At 34.6% G+C, this 16,504-nt stretch overlaps 1 protein-coding gene across 3 annotated transcripts; it reads left to right on the plus strand.

Moving 5' to 3' along the window:
* The first annotated feature begins 1,162 nt into the window (after positions 1-1,162).
* Positions 1,163-15,809, plus strand: LOC130612392 (ankyrin repeat and EF-hand domain-containing protein 1-like). Of its 3 annotated transcripts, none has more exons than XM_057433697.1 (19): positions 1,163-2,759; positions 2,843-3,043; positions 3,143-3,252; positions 3,601-3,705; positions 3,781-3,905; positions 3,984-4,132; positions 7,649-7,794; positions 7,878-8,007; positions 8,197-8,309; positions 8,534-8,557; positions 8,736-8,774; positions 8,979-9,074; positions 9,452-9,539; positions 10,094-10,268; positions 10,608-10,805; positions 11,992-12,134; positions 12,466-12,554; positions 12,748-12,873; positions 14,978-15,809. In XM_057433697.1, exons 1-19 carry the CDS (start codon positions 2,630-2,632, stop codon positions 15,107-15,109), a joined length of 2,319 nt encoding a protein of 772 aa, XP_057289680.1. In that variant the 5' UTR covers positions 1,163-2,629; the 3' UTR covers positions 15,110-15,809. The 3 variants fall into 3 exon arrangements, with proteins under 3 accessions (XP_057289680.1, XP_057289679.1, XP_057289681.1); XM_057433696.1 differs by having other exon boundaries at positions 1,164-2,759; positions 8,733-8,774; XM_057433698.1 differs by lacking the exon at positions 3,601-3,705 and having other exon boundaries at positions 1,164-2,759; positions 8,733-8,774.
* The last annotated feature ends 695 nt before the right edge of the window (positions 15,810-16,504 follow it).

Below are 16,504 nucleotides of genomic sequence, written 5' to 3' on the forward strand. Positions count from 1 at the left end.
AAGGGAAGGAGAGGAAGAAAAAAGGTGGAGGAAATGGTAGAAGAAGAAGAGTAGAAGGACATTACTGTCCCTGACTATGGTTCAGAAGAAGTTCAGGATGAAGAAGAGGAAGAAGAAAAAGAGGAGGAAGAAGAAGGTACCTTTAATACTTATAGTTGAAGGGGATGATATGCCACAAAGATGTCAAAAATTTACTCTATCCACTTTACTTAGACGAAGAAGAAGAAGAAGAAGTGGCAAAACAACCAAATCTAAGTCTGCCTTCTATGGAAGCGTGCTGGAAAACCCTTGCAAATAAGGAAGAAATTGTTAAAAAGTAGTTTGGTTTTATTTACACTTCCAAGAAGTCTGAAAATCTGTTTATTGGAAAGGCAAAAGGACCTTTTTTTAATGATCAAGGAGATATCACTGCCCTGGAATTGGACTGCTTAGAACAGAAATTGGGAGTGACAGACTGTATCTTTCGGAAATCTAAAAACGCTGACATGGATGACTTTCCGGCAAAAAATGTAATCTGTGGTCCCCTCGACGCCAAATTTTTATCGCACAGGCATTGGGAGATACCTTGATGTTTAGCAGTGAGGAAAGCCTTCGAAAGTGTGAAGAAAATTGACTAGCAGAGGGGTTACGATTGTTTGTGTGCAAGACATTAAAAACCAAAGATGTTACTTTTAATGTTGAATCAAGCACCTCAAACACTGTTGTTCTCGTATGTGTCAGGGGTTTTCGCGGTTGTTTTGATCATTTATATTGTGCGAACTTTGAAAAAACGTATTTTCTATCTATATATAGAAACGTTAAATGCTCCTGCTTAATGACACCCTTGCGTCTGTTTAAATAGATGTGCGGAATGATTAAAATAAACGTGCAGAGTAGCATAATTCTCAAAATTCTGCATTTTTTTAAAAAACAGTTGCGGAATTAATGCATATTTTAATTTCAAATATTCCGCACAACAAAAAGGCCTACATCATGTGCTGAAACAATAGTAATGAGATAAATTTAATGATGCTGTTACAAGAATCCAATAAGGAATTCACACAATACAATGAATTGTAAGTAGAAAAAACGCCGCAAAAGAAATTAGAAAATTTCAAAATGTGCGAAATGTTTACCTTAACTGACTATATATGTGAGGGCGTTTTTTTTTTTGGGGGGGGAGGGGGTTCTTTCAAAGTTTTCATCTGTATCCAATATATTGTGGTTTAAATGTTTTTTGCTGACATCATCAACCCGTTTATTCTAAAACTGATTCAGGGACCCAGGTTTGAAAAACTTACCCAAGTTAGTCCCGGTGAAAAATGACTGATGTCACCACCTTGTTTCCAAATTATTTGGCCTCAAAGTTTTAGTGCATTGTAACATCTTTTTTAATTTATTATAAGATATTGTAGCTCCTGTTACTTTTGTCACTGGAACTTGCTTTGTATTTTAGCGTTTGTTTTATTGCAATTTTATTGCGAAATGTTTACCTTAACTGACTATATATGTAAGGGCGTTTTTTTTTTTTTTTTGGGGGGGGTTCTTTCAAAGTTTTCATCTGTATCCAATATATTGTGGTTTAAATGTTTTTTGATGACATCATCAACCCCTTTATTCCAAAACTGAATCAGGGACCCAGGTTTGAAAAACTTACCCAAGTTAGTCCCGGTGAAAAATGACTGATGTCACCACCTTGTTTCCAAATTATTTGGCCTCAAAGTTTTAGTGCATTGTAACATCTTTTTTAATTTATTATAAGATATTGTAGCTCCTGTTACTTTTGTCACTGGAACTTGCTTTGTATTTTAGCGTTTGTTTTATTGCAATTTTATTGCGAAATGTTTACCTTAACTGACTATATATGTGAGGGCGTTTTTTTTTTTTGGGGGGGGGGGTGGTTCTTTCAAAGTTTTCATCTGTATCCAATATATTGTGGTTTAAATGTTTTTTGATGACATCATCAACCCCTTTATTCCAAAACTGAATCAGGGACCCAGGTTTGAAAAACTTACCCAAGTTAGTCCCGGTGAAAAATGACTGATGTCACCACCTCGTTTCCAAATTATTTGGCCTCAAAGTTTTATTGCATTGTAACATCTTTTTTAATTTATTATAAGATATTGTAGCCCCTATTACTTTTGTCACTGGAACTTGCTTTGTATTTTAGCGTTTGTTTTATTGCAACAAACAAATAACTAAAATATTCACATTTTAAACACTGATAATTACATTCTAATATTTTTGCCATTATCGAAAGCGATTTAATAAATTACCAGGTTTTTGTAGGCTTGTACAAGTCAATTTCTTCATTAGATTGCTCACTTTGTATTTGGATAAAAATAGCTATTATATATATTTGTTTGTTGTTTTTAACCATGGTGTACGGAACAGCAACAATTAGTTCAAAAAACACATATGTTTGTAGAAAACTACGCATCATGATATTAACTATTTAAAACTATTTATGCAGTAAATAGACTTTCGTCAGCATCAATTTTTATTTTTATTGATTTTTTTTTTGTTGAAACTTAATTACAAACCTCCCAAATTTTAGTGCACACATTTTCCGCCAATTGACTATAGGAATATCTCACAGTATCTTAAATATTTTAAAAAAATTATCTATTGCTATTAGATTACTATTATCATGCCAGTAGCTGATGATCGTTTATCAAAATTGCAATCTTTAAAGCTCATTCAGGCTGTTAATGAAGGTGATATTGATCAAGTAAAAAAGTTGGTTGAAAATGGAATTCCTAATCTGGTAAATTATGGAGGTAAAGTTTTCTTAATCCTGTCTCAATAACTTGCAGGAAACATTGGCCAGATACAAAGAACTTTTCTTTTCTCATATTTTTAGAGCCTAATGATGGACAATGCGGTCTTCATGTTGCTGCCTCTGCAAATAGTGAAACGATGATTAAGACGTTGGTGGAGCTTGGTGCAGATTGCAATGTAGCTGATAAACACGGAAAAACGCCATTCATAAGAGCAGCTGAATTTGGACATGTTCAAGCTCTTAACTTATTAATTGAATTGTGTGAAAAACCTGATCTATCAGGTTAGTGTAATCTTTGTTTGTCATGGTGTGTTATTTACTTCAAATTCTTTTGTATCAATAATGAATACCTTATTGTAATTGTTATGTTGTTATTTATAGCTAAAGAATCAGAAGGAAGGAACATATTGTATTTTTGTCTTTGTCCAACAAAACGTCATCAAATTTGTTTGGAAACTGCTATCAAATATGGTGCTTACATTCATAATGTGGTAATGATAACAAACAATTGATGTATATATTATCAATATAAAGTTATCTATTTGAAAGTTCATACAAGTGCCCCATTCAGTATTTCATCGATAATACTGCATTTTGTTTCTACAATAGTCGCTTCTCAGTTAAAAAAAAATATTGCCATGCTTCCATTCTTATAGAGTGGTAAAGGGAAGAAACTCAACATTTTTTGTAGAGCATCTGAATATTCAATGCATCCCTTAATTTTGTTTAAAACATATGATAAACAAACTTTAATAGATGCTCTGAGCCAATTGCTTTTAAGAAAATATAAAATACTGCATACATTGCTCCACCCAGGTGAATATGTTTGTGTATCATAGGGTCATGATGGTAAGTCGTTACTGGTAAAAGCTTGTGAAGAAAGATTGGAAAAAGTTTTAAAAACTCTCTTAGAAGCAGGAATTGATGTTAATAAACAGAGTGAGGTACAAGACTGTACTTATTAGTTTTAAAATTGACATCTCAAAGTGTCAGGTGATATATATTTTATTTCTTTATAGTTAACTGGTGAACCTGCTCTACACTACGCTAGTAAAATTGGTTACGAAGAGGGTGTACGTCTGTTGTTGAAGTATGGAGCTAACCCAAACCTTTTGGATGAGAATCATATGCATGCAGTGCACAAGTGAGATAAATTGCACCAATCATAAAGTACCCATCTTAAAAATACTGTGTTTTTAAATGATTATAATTTTCCATTTAGAGCCGCTACAAATGGACATCTTGATGTTATAAGAATTTTATCTGCTTATGGTGCAGATGTTGGTACTTTGAATATTGTACTTGACTCTCCGATGCATTGTGCTGCCATGAAAGGCTATGCTGCTATTTGTAAATTTCTCGGTCAGAGAGGTAAATAAATCTTTTGTATGGTATTAAAAATAATCATTGCTTTAAAGTATTCCTTTGTTACATTTTAATTACTTTATTGTTTTGAAATCTCAAAACATTTTGCTGTTTTTAAGATTTCGGATGTATCAGAAATCTTATTTAAATGAGCGGTTGTTTCCTTCTTGTTCTTCTCCTTCTCCTTCATTTTAACCAATTGCCGTAACGTCACGACGTTAAAGTCCGGTCTAACCCCGCGACCTAGCGGTGCGCCGGCTGTGTGCGTATCTTGATATTCGTGAAATTGGCAAAAAGTAAAGACTGCGTTAGGAATTTAATCACAAATATTGTTATAGACTGTTATTTTAATATTATTTGATGAGCTATGCTAGATACTTCTTCAAATTTTCGTTTCCAGTTATGTTTTTAACGAGCTCTAGGGTTAAGGTATGAGTTGTTTCTTTCGAGGGGCCGAGTTCAAGGACGCCATATTTGTTATACTCGCCTTCTTCACCAAGCTGTGAATCAAAATTTTTTTGAATGAAGAAGAATATTTGGTTCTGTCAGTATAATTATTTAACTGCCTAAATTTCAGTTCTATTAACGTTTAAGATATTCTCTTCATTGTGTCTATGTTTTCACATATTAAGATGAAAATATAATCACGTTTTCTAGCCATGTGTTAATCTGAAACAAAACAATTTAAAGATTTTAGCTGGCTAATCTAGATTTCAAGGCAGCATCCTGCTGAAGCCATATTATTTTTAAGTTTGGTTTATTATTATTTATTTTTATGTTGGGGTTGTGGCTCTCTTCTTGCTAGCTCTAGCTACTTCTGCCTGAAGAGTAAAAGTAGCCAAATGCAGTTTGGCTAGCTACAACAAAATTTTTAATCAATATTTCTTATTCTAAATGCAGTTAGTAGGTTGCGACACCTTTTATCAGTGTCAGGAAAACTTACTCCACTAAATAGAATTGCTGAGTGATTTTTTTAGCTGGACAGGGTAACGACAGGCTGTTTTACCCTTGTTCTTATTTAAAGTGAAGTTGCAATAAAGTTTATTTGAAAAGGGTATTACGCCTAAACGCATTGATGACACGGTTTACCTGTACTAACCGCTAAGTCCAATGTTAATGATGGCTGCTTCATGAGTTTCTGTTTATCCGAAGTTGTGATAAAGTTTTTTTTCAAAAAAAGGGTATTATGCTTGCCTATGGATATGTCTCATTGTTTGCCTGTACTAATCCCTCAGCCAAGAGTATGTTTGAACACAGAGTGTGCGGAGACATTCTCTGAAAAATACAAAAGGTTGGCCAACTGTTTTTGCTATAACAGGGGAGCAATGAGTTGTAAACTGTGTTTTTATTTCAGCTAAAGTTGTGAAAAGTTATTTTTTAAAAAATATATTACACTGGTAGGATCATAATGTTCTGCGCCTATTTTTTCAAAATATATTCAACCGGAAACACCACAATGTTTTGCGCCTCACTCAATTTATGACATACTAAAGCGCTTCACCTAAATGTGTGGCACAGTTTAAACTCCTTATTAATCGCTCTTTTAGGTGTTCAACGCCAGGTAACACAGTTAATTGTGGCTTAACCCGACGTTTCGACTCCGGGTTCCCTGGCTGGTCATCATCATCATCATCATTCTCGGCTTAACATCCGTTTTCCATGCTAGCATGGGGTGGATGGGGTATATTAATGACCCTCTTTCAATCTGATCTAGACTGTGTTAGATCTAAACTCAACTTCCTCTGTATCAAGTCTGTCCTTATAACCTCCTGCCAAGTCTTTCTCGGTCTGCCTCTGGGCTTTGCCCCAGGAACTATCAAGTCTCTACACTTTCTTACCCAATTATCCTCCTCCATTCTTATCAAGTGCCCCAGCCAATTTAATCTTCTTATCTGGAAAACATCTTTAATTCTACGAAGACTTAGCCCGCTTCTTAGCTCATCTGAACTTTTTCTGTCAGACTGGCGTTACACATCCACCTAACCATTCTCATATCATTCCTTTCTAAACGATCAAGATCTTCCTGCTTCACTGCGCATGTCTCACTACCGTACAACATAACACTTCTTACACAGGCCTCATACAACCTACCTTTTACCTCAATTGACAGGACTCTGCTAGTCAACAAAGGAAGTAACTCTCTGAACTTTTTCCAAGCAGAACCTATCCTGCAAGTAACACTTCTTCCAACACCCCCTTCACTGCCCAACATATCACCTAAGTAACAGGAGTTCTCAACTATCTCTAACGAGCCACTGTTGTACATCAGCAAAGCTGGAAATACTTCATTCTCTATAATCTCACCTTTGCAACGCTTGCATACAAACTGAATGTCAGCTCTTAACCTTCCACTAATACTACTACACTTCTTATGTACCCAATGCTTACAAGTCTGACAAATAATTGAGTTACTACCAACCCCTTTCCTGCAAACTCCACAAGGCCACTTTCCAACTACAAGGTCACACTTGGCTGCAATGCTACTAATCATGACTTTAGACTTTGCTGTGTTCACCCTAGTCTAAATATATATATACCACGGAATCGCATTTTGGATTTAGTCTCTATTGTTAATTCTAAACCGATGAACGTAGTCTTAACCTTTTTTATCTTTCGCTTACTTCTATTTCTTTTTTTGTTTTTAAACTTGTAGGATCCAACTTTATGGTCAAATCTTAGATATCTTAAACTTGATAAAGATTTTAGTCATGTCACAGGTATAATAAAACATTTCCACAATATCGCTACACCACAAGCAATGATATTTAATAAATGGATATGCTAAAACGTCTTCGTTTCTTATAAATGTTAAGTGTAGTGCTGTATTGTTAAAATATTAATTTTCACAAATCACGTTTGGGACATTTGTACTACATGAAACATTTTGATAATACCACGGGATAATACCTATTTATTTCAAATAACGGAACAACACTGTAGAAGTTCTGTACAAAACAGGCTACTGCCGACCTTAGGTATAGGGAACAAAATTACACACGAACAAGAATCTGCCTGTAAGGACTTTTCATTAAAGATTTTAAAATAAACATGGAGGTATCTTATGTAACACTCCTGTGGTTGATTACAAAGTTGAAAGCATTTACTCTAGTTATTGGATTTATCACACCTTTTTGAATAATAAGAATGCTTTTTTAAAAATTCTTTGATCATAAATGCACCATCATGGCCAATTGATCTTATATTTTTAAAATGCACAAAAAGATTTGCCATACAATGCAGTTACTGTCTGTGATTGCGTTGGAAATTGGTACTTACCATAGGTTAAACCTAAGACTGAATAGACTTGACATTTTTATTGCATTGTTTATTTTTTCATATTGCTGTGATGTTTTGTAATGTAATGGATAAATAAATACCCTTCTTCATGATAGTTAATTTTTTCTCTTTGTTTTTAATTTAATACAAAATTTTATCTATCTTTTTTCCTATTTTAGCACTTAAATTTTTTGTCTGTTGTATTTAGTATTTATATGCATTTACTTATTGTTAAAAATTTATTAGGTTGTTCTGCCACAACAAAAAATTCAAATGGAATGACTCCACGTGCAATCGCGAAAGAAAAAGAATACAAAAGTGTTCTTAAAGAAATAAAAAAAGCTGAAAAATATGATGGTAAAAAGCCTGGAACCCAACTTCATATTGTGAAGGTCTGCTTTAGTGTTGTATTATCATTAATCAATATATTTGTTCATACCACAGGCTAATTTTGCATGCGTACGCATCTTTTTAGTTTTATGATTGGATAATCGAGCAAAAAAAGGAATTAGAATCTGAAATCTTTGAACATGATGTGGAAGTAAAAGGAAAAAGAACAGGCAGAATTAATATTGAAACTTTTTTGATGATTCTCATTGCTCACAGTAATTCAAATGTTTATTGTTTTTGCTTGTTTTATTTTAATTTTTTCTGTTGTGTTATTCTTGATTCTCTTCTGTATTTTGACATGACAACAATTGTAATATCTATTGTGAGATAGATACAACACCATCTTAATCGTCTGTATTAATATAAAATGTACAAGACGTACAGTCAAAATGTTTGTTCTTCAGAGTCTCCGCTAACTGAAGATCAAATGAAGCCAATATTAAAGTTACATGATGGGAAAAAAGATGGAAACATCAATTACGAATTATTTTTCATTGGCAAGAAATACGTAAACAAGGTAAATTGTTATCAATAAAAATAAACAATGTTTCTTGTTAATATTTCTAAGGAATATGTTTTTTAATCTGCGGATTGTTACATGTTTTTCTTTCCTGCAAGATTACACCAAAACCCCGGATACCATAAAGGACCAAAGTTCAGTAATTGAATCTCATTTATAGTTGGAACAATGTTTTTTTTTATTTGTGCAGCTACAAAGTTTTTTTGTTTTTTGTTTTATAGTTTTACCTGGTTGGTGGTGGAAAGGTGTGTGAATTAATGTCATATAATATGCTTGTCACTATCACAACACGTGGAAAATTCCTTGACTTTTTGCGTCCAAATAACTCTAAAAAAGCTGCGGGCAACCATTCGTTTATATGTTCTTCCGATTGTTTTCTTGTTTGCTTATTGATGGAGAAATGTATTTTTGTTATTCCAGAAGAAGAGGAAAGAAGGAGGAAAGAAAGGAAGCAAAAAGAAGGTAAGCTTTGTTGTGTGATTGTATATATCATAGCATCTCTTTTTTGATTTTATATTGATCTGAACAAGATCCTAACGTTATAGTAAGCCGAAGGTTATTTTACTTTGAATATTTAGGTTGCCGAGTTCTTATATCGATTGTTCTTATGTAAACATTGTATGTAACTGCCATGAAATTAACTTTAATTTGACAATCTTTCTTTAGGGAAAGACGAAAATAGAAATGCCAATATGTACAAATGCTAACATACCACGTATCAAAGATGGCGGGCCATTTTTAAACTACTTGCAAAAACAAGAGGTACTGTCGAAATTTAACACAAATTAAAATTAAGTATATTCTAACAAATGTTTTGCTTTTTAGCATTTTGTTATTTTTAAAATCGTGTTGTGTTTATGTTTATAAAATTAGAAGGGAAAGTCAAGGAAACTTTGGTATTGGTCAAGGAGAGTCAGGGAACTTTCCTATTGGTCGACGAAAAGCAGAAAATTTCTTATTAGTCAGGAAAATGTATAGTTAAATGCGTATTTTCGAGACTAGATCAGATTTTAATAAAAGGTGTGAACACGTGATGGTTATTTTTCATGGTAGGGTCATCAACAGCTAAGATGTCCACTCCTACTTTTAAAACGAAAATTCTCAAAAATTTATGGTATGATTCTTTTTTCTGTATTTAGCAAATTACTGATGCAAATCGATTTGATCGTGATCACCAACCAGAACATCCCATACAAGACGATTCAATTTGGTATTGTTACAGACCAGGTAAATGTCAATATAATGAAAGGTTGAAAACTTAAACCTATCCTAAACAAAGTGAATGAGACCTCAGCTTTCAACAAAAATATGCAGTTCCTTAAGTGTGGATAAAACTGCGACAGTATGATGGCCAACAACATCTTGCACAGTTTGTTATATATGTTTTTTTCGAGTGAATAACATGGAAGCGAGTTAACAAATGTGAAAAAATAATCGCAAACATGTTAACCACGTTGAATATTTCTCATGTTTTGATCCACCGTCGTGTTTTGTCAAAAACCCATGTTATCCAACTAAAACAGCTTCACATATTTCAACTATTGTTATCATTGTGCTCGTGGTTGTCATTGTTTTGGTTTCTTCCACCACGTAACGTACTTGAGGATGTTGCAGATGTTTTAGATACTGCAACAACAATTTTGCTAAATACCAGTAGTTTGTGTAAGTAGTAGTAGTCTTAGTAGTTGATAGTTAATGTTTCTCACCAATTCTGTATTTTAATCATGGAAATTGGATGAAAACCCTATACAGATGGTATAGCTTACACGTTATTTCTGTAGAGACCACATTCGTGCATATTAATGAAGTCATCAAATATAATGACAAGAGGTCGCTCAAGATTGCCATTAAAAACGGTTTGGAAGTCAACCAGCATGACAAATATTACAAAACACCATTAATGTTGGCGTGTTTGGAAGGAAACATCGAATTTGTCAAGTATCTTCTACAGCACGGGTAAAATGTGTTGAGTATTATCGCGTATGCCCTTTTCCGATGCATGGGTATTGTAAACTCCTACGTAGAAACTAGTGGCATGCAAAAATGTCGTGTTTTAAGGAGTATTTCGTTGGTATTACATTTCTTGGATTTGAGCAAAATCTGTGCAAGTTAGCACATGCCAAGCATGCTCAGGTTTGCTTTGTCCACGATTTATGTCTCACGTACGATTGTGTCCATAAATTTTGTATCAATGTGCTATCCAATATAACAACTTGTGATGTTAAGGAAATGAAGTATATACGGCGCTACAGAATATAAGTCAAAAAGTATCTAAATGCCCATTATTTTCTTTAGTGCTGATGTAACTGCTCTGGATAATTTTAAGTGGACTCCGCTTCATTTTGCTTGTCATATTGGTCACAAGGATATTGTAGAGTTGCTCCTCAACAACGGTGCAAATATAGATGCGCGTTCATATAACGGAGGCACACCAATGATGAGAGCAATCGAAAGTTCGAAAGCAGATGTTGTTCAACTTTTAATTGAACGAGGGTATGTCTTTTTGTTAATCGAACGGTTGAAAGAGAATATGTCTCTTCTTTGTGTGATTAATATTTGATGCAAGCCTTTACCAGGATATCCATTCATCTCCTTTGCTTTAAAAACATACTATTTCCAAAGAATTAATTCTATGAATCATATAACCCGAATTTCTTTTAAAAAAGCGATATTGCGCAATAAAAATTAAAAGCGATTACATATCTCAAATTCGATGTTTTGGAATACACTTATATATGGTACAATATGAAAAAACTCAGAAAGCTAAAAGAAATTCTCTGTAATTAAATATTTTGTTGCCCAATAATATAAAACAATTTTTGACACCATAATAAATAACTCTTTTCTTTTCAAAAAAAGTGCTGGTTTTTCATTATTTCTTCGCTAACTTTAGTACTATTTCGTGTAAAGCCTTTTTTTAAAAAAAAATGTGTATTCGTGTGTTAATTAACCTCAAACTGAAAAAGAAATGTACTCCACTGAATAAATATTTGTTGTAAAACAGTATATCAAAATGCACGAATCAGGAACGATGTTAAACTGCGGTGACATGTCATTTAACGCACAAAGCAACCATAATTTCTTTTCCTCGAAATACCCATTCTTTCTATCCTCTTCTCTCTTCCCCCTCTTCTCTCCTCCTCCTCTCTCTTCTCCTCCTCTCTCTTCTCCTCCTCTCTCTTCTCCTCCTCCTCTCTCTTCTCCTCCTCCTCTCCCCTCCTCCTCTCTCTTCTCCTCCTCTCTCTCTTCTCCTCCTCCTCTCTCTCCTCCTCCTCTCTCTTCTCCTCCTCTCTCTTCTCCTCCTCTCTCTTCTCCTCCTCCTCTTTTCTTCTCTCCTCCTCTTCTCCACCTCCTCTCTCTTCTCCACCTCCTCTCTCTTCTCCACCTCCTCTCTCTCCTCCTCCTCTCTCTTCTCCTCCTCTCTCTTCTCCTCCTCTCTCTTCTCCCCTCCTCTTTTCTTCTCTCCTCCTCTTCTCCACCTCCTCTCTCTTCTCCACCTCCTCTCTCTCCTCCTCCTCTCTCTTCTCCTCCTCTCTCTTCTCCTCCTCTCTCTTCTCCCCTCCTCCCTCTCCTCTCCTTCCCATTTCCTCTGCCTTCCCGATTAGTTAAATTTAATACATCTTCCAACAAACATCTGAACTTTCAACCAATTTGTCTGTACCATCAAATATTATTTTAGTGCGAAGATACAAGTGGAAAACAAGAAGGGTCAGACAGCTCTAGATATAGCGAAAGCGTTTTCCGATCCTCGTATTATAAGCATTGTACAAACAAGATGGGATGAACTCCCTCCACCCGTTGACAAAAGAAAGAAAAAAGGAGGTACTTAACCTAACGGAAAATGTTTCTAATGGAACTTCAGATAAAAAGTGGTGTTATGTTGAAGCGCCTAATTAGTTGTTGAACAATGCTTTTTACGTTTTTTTGATACGCTTTTTACGTTTTTTTGATACGCTTTTTTTCCTTTTTAAGATTCGCATTTACAGAATGTACGATGCATAAATTATGATGTCACGTTTCAGTAAAAAAAAAATCTTGACATTTTCTGTCATAGGTACTTTTGAAGGGATATGCCTTCTCATTTTATAACTATAATGAAAAATAACCTCTGAATCCGTTTACTGATTTTTAATCTACTCTTTTCGTTGTTTAGGTAATTCGAAGAAAAATACGAAACCAAAATCCAGCAGTACTAACCGTCTTAGCATGCCTAACATCAGAGTCTCTGATCAAAATGACGAGGTTGGTTCGTTTGTTTGTTTACTTGTTTGTTTGGGTTGGTTTGGTTTGGTTAAGTTTCTTTTGTTATTTTTGTTGTTGTTTTTTTTGTTTATTGTTTGTTTGTTTTTTATTTTAACTGTTTATTTTTTACTCATCTGTAATGGACAACATTCTAGACATTCGGGCATTGTTTTATGGTGTTAAATTTTTGTAGGCTGTGCGATATAAAGAACGCGATAAATCTCTCCTCAGGGCAGCCTCCGCATTGGCTGAAGGACAGTCCTTTGAAGAGTCGATTGTGTATACCCCCAAAAGAGCTTGGATGCCTGAGTCAAATACGGTATGTTTTTTTTGTAACTATTTTGTTTCATCCTAGTGCCACAAACATTAGTGTCCACGCGAGCAATTTTTCGCTAAAAAACTTTACATTTAATCTCTCAGGGCATCTTTTTCAGGATTCTAATTCAGGAGCCTTGGCACACACCTAAATCGTTTCAGGCGTGTGATTAAAACGTCCGCCACATTTTCAGTTTGGTTAGACATGTCCGTAGCTCGTTTCGAACTTTCGTCGGTTAAAACGTCCGATAGATTTCCGTCTTGGTCGGACACTTTTAGATCTCAGAATTATTGAATAGTCCTGGTCCTTTAAATCCACGAACAAGCCTATTCATAGCCAACCTGACCATCCTAGCTAATTCCCTGACTCCTGACTTAGTTAAAAAGTAGTCGTATATCTCTTTTGCCTGGCCCCTTCGTCGTTGGTAACCAGGTCTTACACAAGAAATCCAGCCATGCGATTCTTAACTAATGCGGAGGTGAACGCCGACGGAGCACGGATGATGCAAGACTGCAAAACTGCACTTACAGGCGGAAAGGCAATTTATCATGGATTTAATTTTAGATAATTTCTTCATTTGACGAAAAATTAGAAACCATAGCAGGTCCAAATTTAATGAATTATTTTCTTTATGCCGCAACTGTTATTCAAAAATTTTAAAAAGAAACCGGTATAATTTTTTTTTTCTGTATAAATTTTATGTACCCGACGTGTACCTGAACTTTCCGAATGAATTTTGAAGTTTTATTTAAACCATGCGGATAAAGACTTTTTTAATTTAAAAACGAAGCATATTTTTTCCTATTTGCTGAAAAAAAACAATAAATTTATGAAAACGACAGTATAGTCATGCATACTATTTCGGACATGTAGAAAAGGAAGTTAAGATTGAGAGAGTCGCTCTACCAGTAGACGCTCGATCATCGTGTTTGGGGTTCACGATTTAAAACGTCCCCGTCTTTTCTACTGCAAAATGAATGCGCAACAAAGATTAACCTTAATGCCCGTATCGCACGCGTTTTATAAAATGGCGAATGAACTGTTGCACGATGGGTGGAAAATAATCACCCCAAATATCTTTTCAGTTTCAGGTTGAGCGTTCGTGCAGGAATGTCACTTAAAAGACCAATCAGTTCTTAAGAAAAACGTTAATACTTATCTCAAAATGTTAATATTTACGCGAGCAATAGAATGCTCGGGTAACAAGCATTTACGCGAGCACTACGCGGGCGCGAGCAATTGCTCGCGACTCATGGCAAGGCCTGATATGTGAATGTAAACAATGGTAAAGGTATAGAAGCTGTTGGAAATAAAATATGAATATTTTTATGGTGATAGAAGTTCCGAATTTTCGAATGTTTTAAAGTTTGAATTTTAAAGAACCTCCCTTCATTGTTTGAAACTACGAAATATTTTCGCTTTTTTTAAACAAAGATGAAACGAACTGTGACTTCAAAAAAGACTTTTTTATTTATATTTTGTGGCTTTTTTGTGTTTCTCATTATTTATTTATTTTTTGCATTACACGTTTCTACTTGTCGCAGGGTTCTCACGCCTACAAGTTGAAAATTTTTCTCACTTCTTAAAAATCAAAAAGTTAAGATTTCTTTTCAGTCCTCCTCACCAAAGTTTTGTGATTCTTTTTTACGGTGTTCAGCTTTAACTCTCAAAAACTGTTCACTGTTTATTATGTTACACTAGTCGACGTCCCGTAGATAAATTCATGGGTTCGCCCGTTCTTTATTTATCGCATTTCGCGTGTCTTGCTACTGCGCTTTTTGGAATATTTTACGTTATGTGCTGCTTTCTCGTACTCATTTTTTCACTGTGCTTTGGAACAAAATGACTTTTCTTGTGTATGAAAAATACGGATAAAAATGTCCTCGTTTATCCTTGTTTATGGTATCAATACCTCCCACAAATCTGTAAGAAATTTAGATGTAAGTAAGAGTGGAGAACAGATTTCCTAGCTCAAGCAGATAACTTCATGTTTATTTTGTTTGTTCTACGAAGCCACGGCCTATGTGAATTAACTTTTAACCATAATTTGTGCGCTGTAATAGAACGCATTCTCTAAATTTAATTTTGTTATGATGCTAACATTTAGAACGAACTGCTTGCGCAGAAAAAGGAAAAACGGGATCAATTCGGATACGAAATTGATTTTTCGGATTATAAACCGCCTTTCCAGAAACATATTGATGATCTTGTGAAGAGCATGGAGAAGTCTGGTGACTAGAGCACCCATGAGAATCAAATGATGAAAGAATTGTTGGTGTTCTTGGGGAAAAAATTACAAAATCTTGCCAAAGGAGATGAACGTGGTAAAGGAGAATGGAAATATCATCAGAAGCATCTTTGCATGCTCCGTGCGCTGGTTTACTAACATTGACAATGTATTTATGTTCGTTGGTAGAGTAAAAATATCACGAGTTTTGTGAGTTGATTGGTAGAGCGAAACCTCTCTTTAAGTTCTGTTTGTTTATGGTAGAGCAAAACCTCTCTTGCAAATTCTGTACGTTGATTGATAGAGCATAGCCTCTCTTGCAAGTTCTGTATGTTGGTTGGTAGAATAGAGCCTCCCTTATATGCCCAGTGTCTTGATTGGTAGAACTTAAAACAGTGCAGAACGATAATGAATTGTTCCAACTATCCTATCTGAATTGTCTTTAATATCCAGACAGAAAAACTATTACGAATCCCTTATCAAAATAAGTTTTGTCTTCAGAAATAAAAGTTTAAGTATCAAAAAGTTATAATTAATAAACCGTTCATTTCTTTTGAGCATTTCAAATTTAATTTATTTTTAACTTTTATGTGTATATATAGCTTTAATAAATTTTCGTGTTATTTTTTGAATAATGTAATTTTAAAATATTTATATTTTTAATAGAAGAGGCTATTGTAGTGGCTAAAAGATAGTTCAACAATAAACCGAACATGTTTTTTGAATTTGTAGTTACTTTAAGAAGAAAAAGCAGCATATGTTTTCCATAAACTAACTACTTTATATAGCTCTTCTAGTAGCTGGCATTGACCACAATTTTGGAAAATACTAACATCCCTGTTATGTTGGAAAGTGATGTTAGTTTTTTGGAAGTAGAGAAATTGTGCTTACTTAAATCTCAAAGTTGATTCAACGAGATTCAACGAGTTTTTTACGTTCACCGTCTTGTTTGTTTGTTTACTTATATGTTTCGCGACCATATAGAATTAGTTTAAGATCAAGGTAGGGCGCATTAAAGCCGATGCATAGGTGCACTTTCTCTTCTTGTGGATGTAGATAGCCGAATACTTAGGTATGCACGAAATAAAGATGCCGGGTGTATGTACAATATCCGATTACCTGAGGACCGAAGTTTGTACGACGGTGAACTCGCAATTTTTCCACGGGCTGACGACTAGTAGATATATGAAAGCTACCATTTTGAAAAGTAATGGTGGCAAAAAATGACTGGCCAATGTAAAATATATTAGTTCGAAAGAAACGATACGCAAATGTAGAAGAACATTTTAGGACGAGTTTAGAATATCCTTGAAGACTTACAGAAGGTTGTGCCTGTGAACATTGTTTAAAATGGCGATTAACGGATTCTATCGTCACTTGTTTTACTATATTTTGTAACGCGTTTTA

Source organism: Hydractinia symbiolongicarpus, chromosome 10 (genome assembly GCF_029227915.1).
Source record: "Hydractinia symbiolongicarpus strain clone_291-10 chromosome 10, HSymV2.1, whole genome shotgun sequence".
In the NCBI taxonomy this organism is placed as follows: domain Eukaryota; kingdom Metazoa; phylum Cnidaria; class Hydrozoa; order Anthoathecata; family Hydractiniidae; genus Hydractinia; species Hydractinia symbiolongicarpus.

Bases quoted from the DNA above. Each gene is read 5' to 3' on its own strand.
- LOC130612392 (XM_057433696.1), top strand. From the start codon at position 2,630: ATGCCAGTAGCTGATGATCGTTTATCAAAATTGCAATCTTTAAAGCTC. The intron at 9,075-9,451 runs GTACTGTCGAAA...TTCTGTATTTAG, and splicing joins ACTACTTGCAAAAACAAGAG to CAAATTACTGATGCAAATCG. The intron at 9,540-10,093 runs GTAAATGTCAAT...TTATTTCTGTAG, and splicing joins TTGGTATTGTTACAGACCAG to AGACCACATTCGTGCATATT.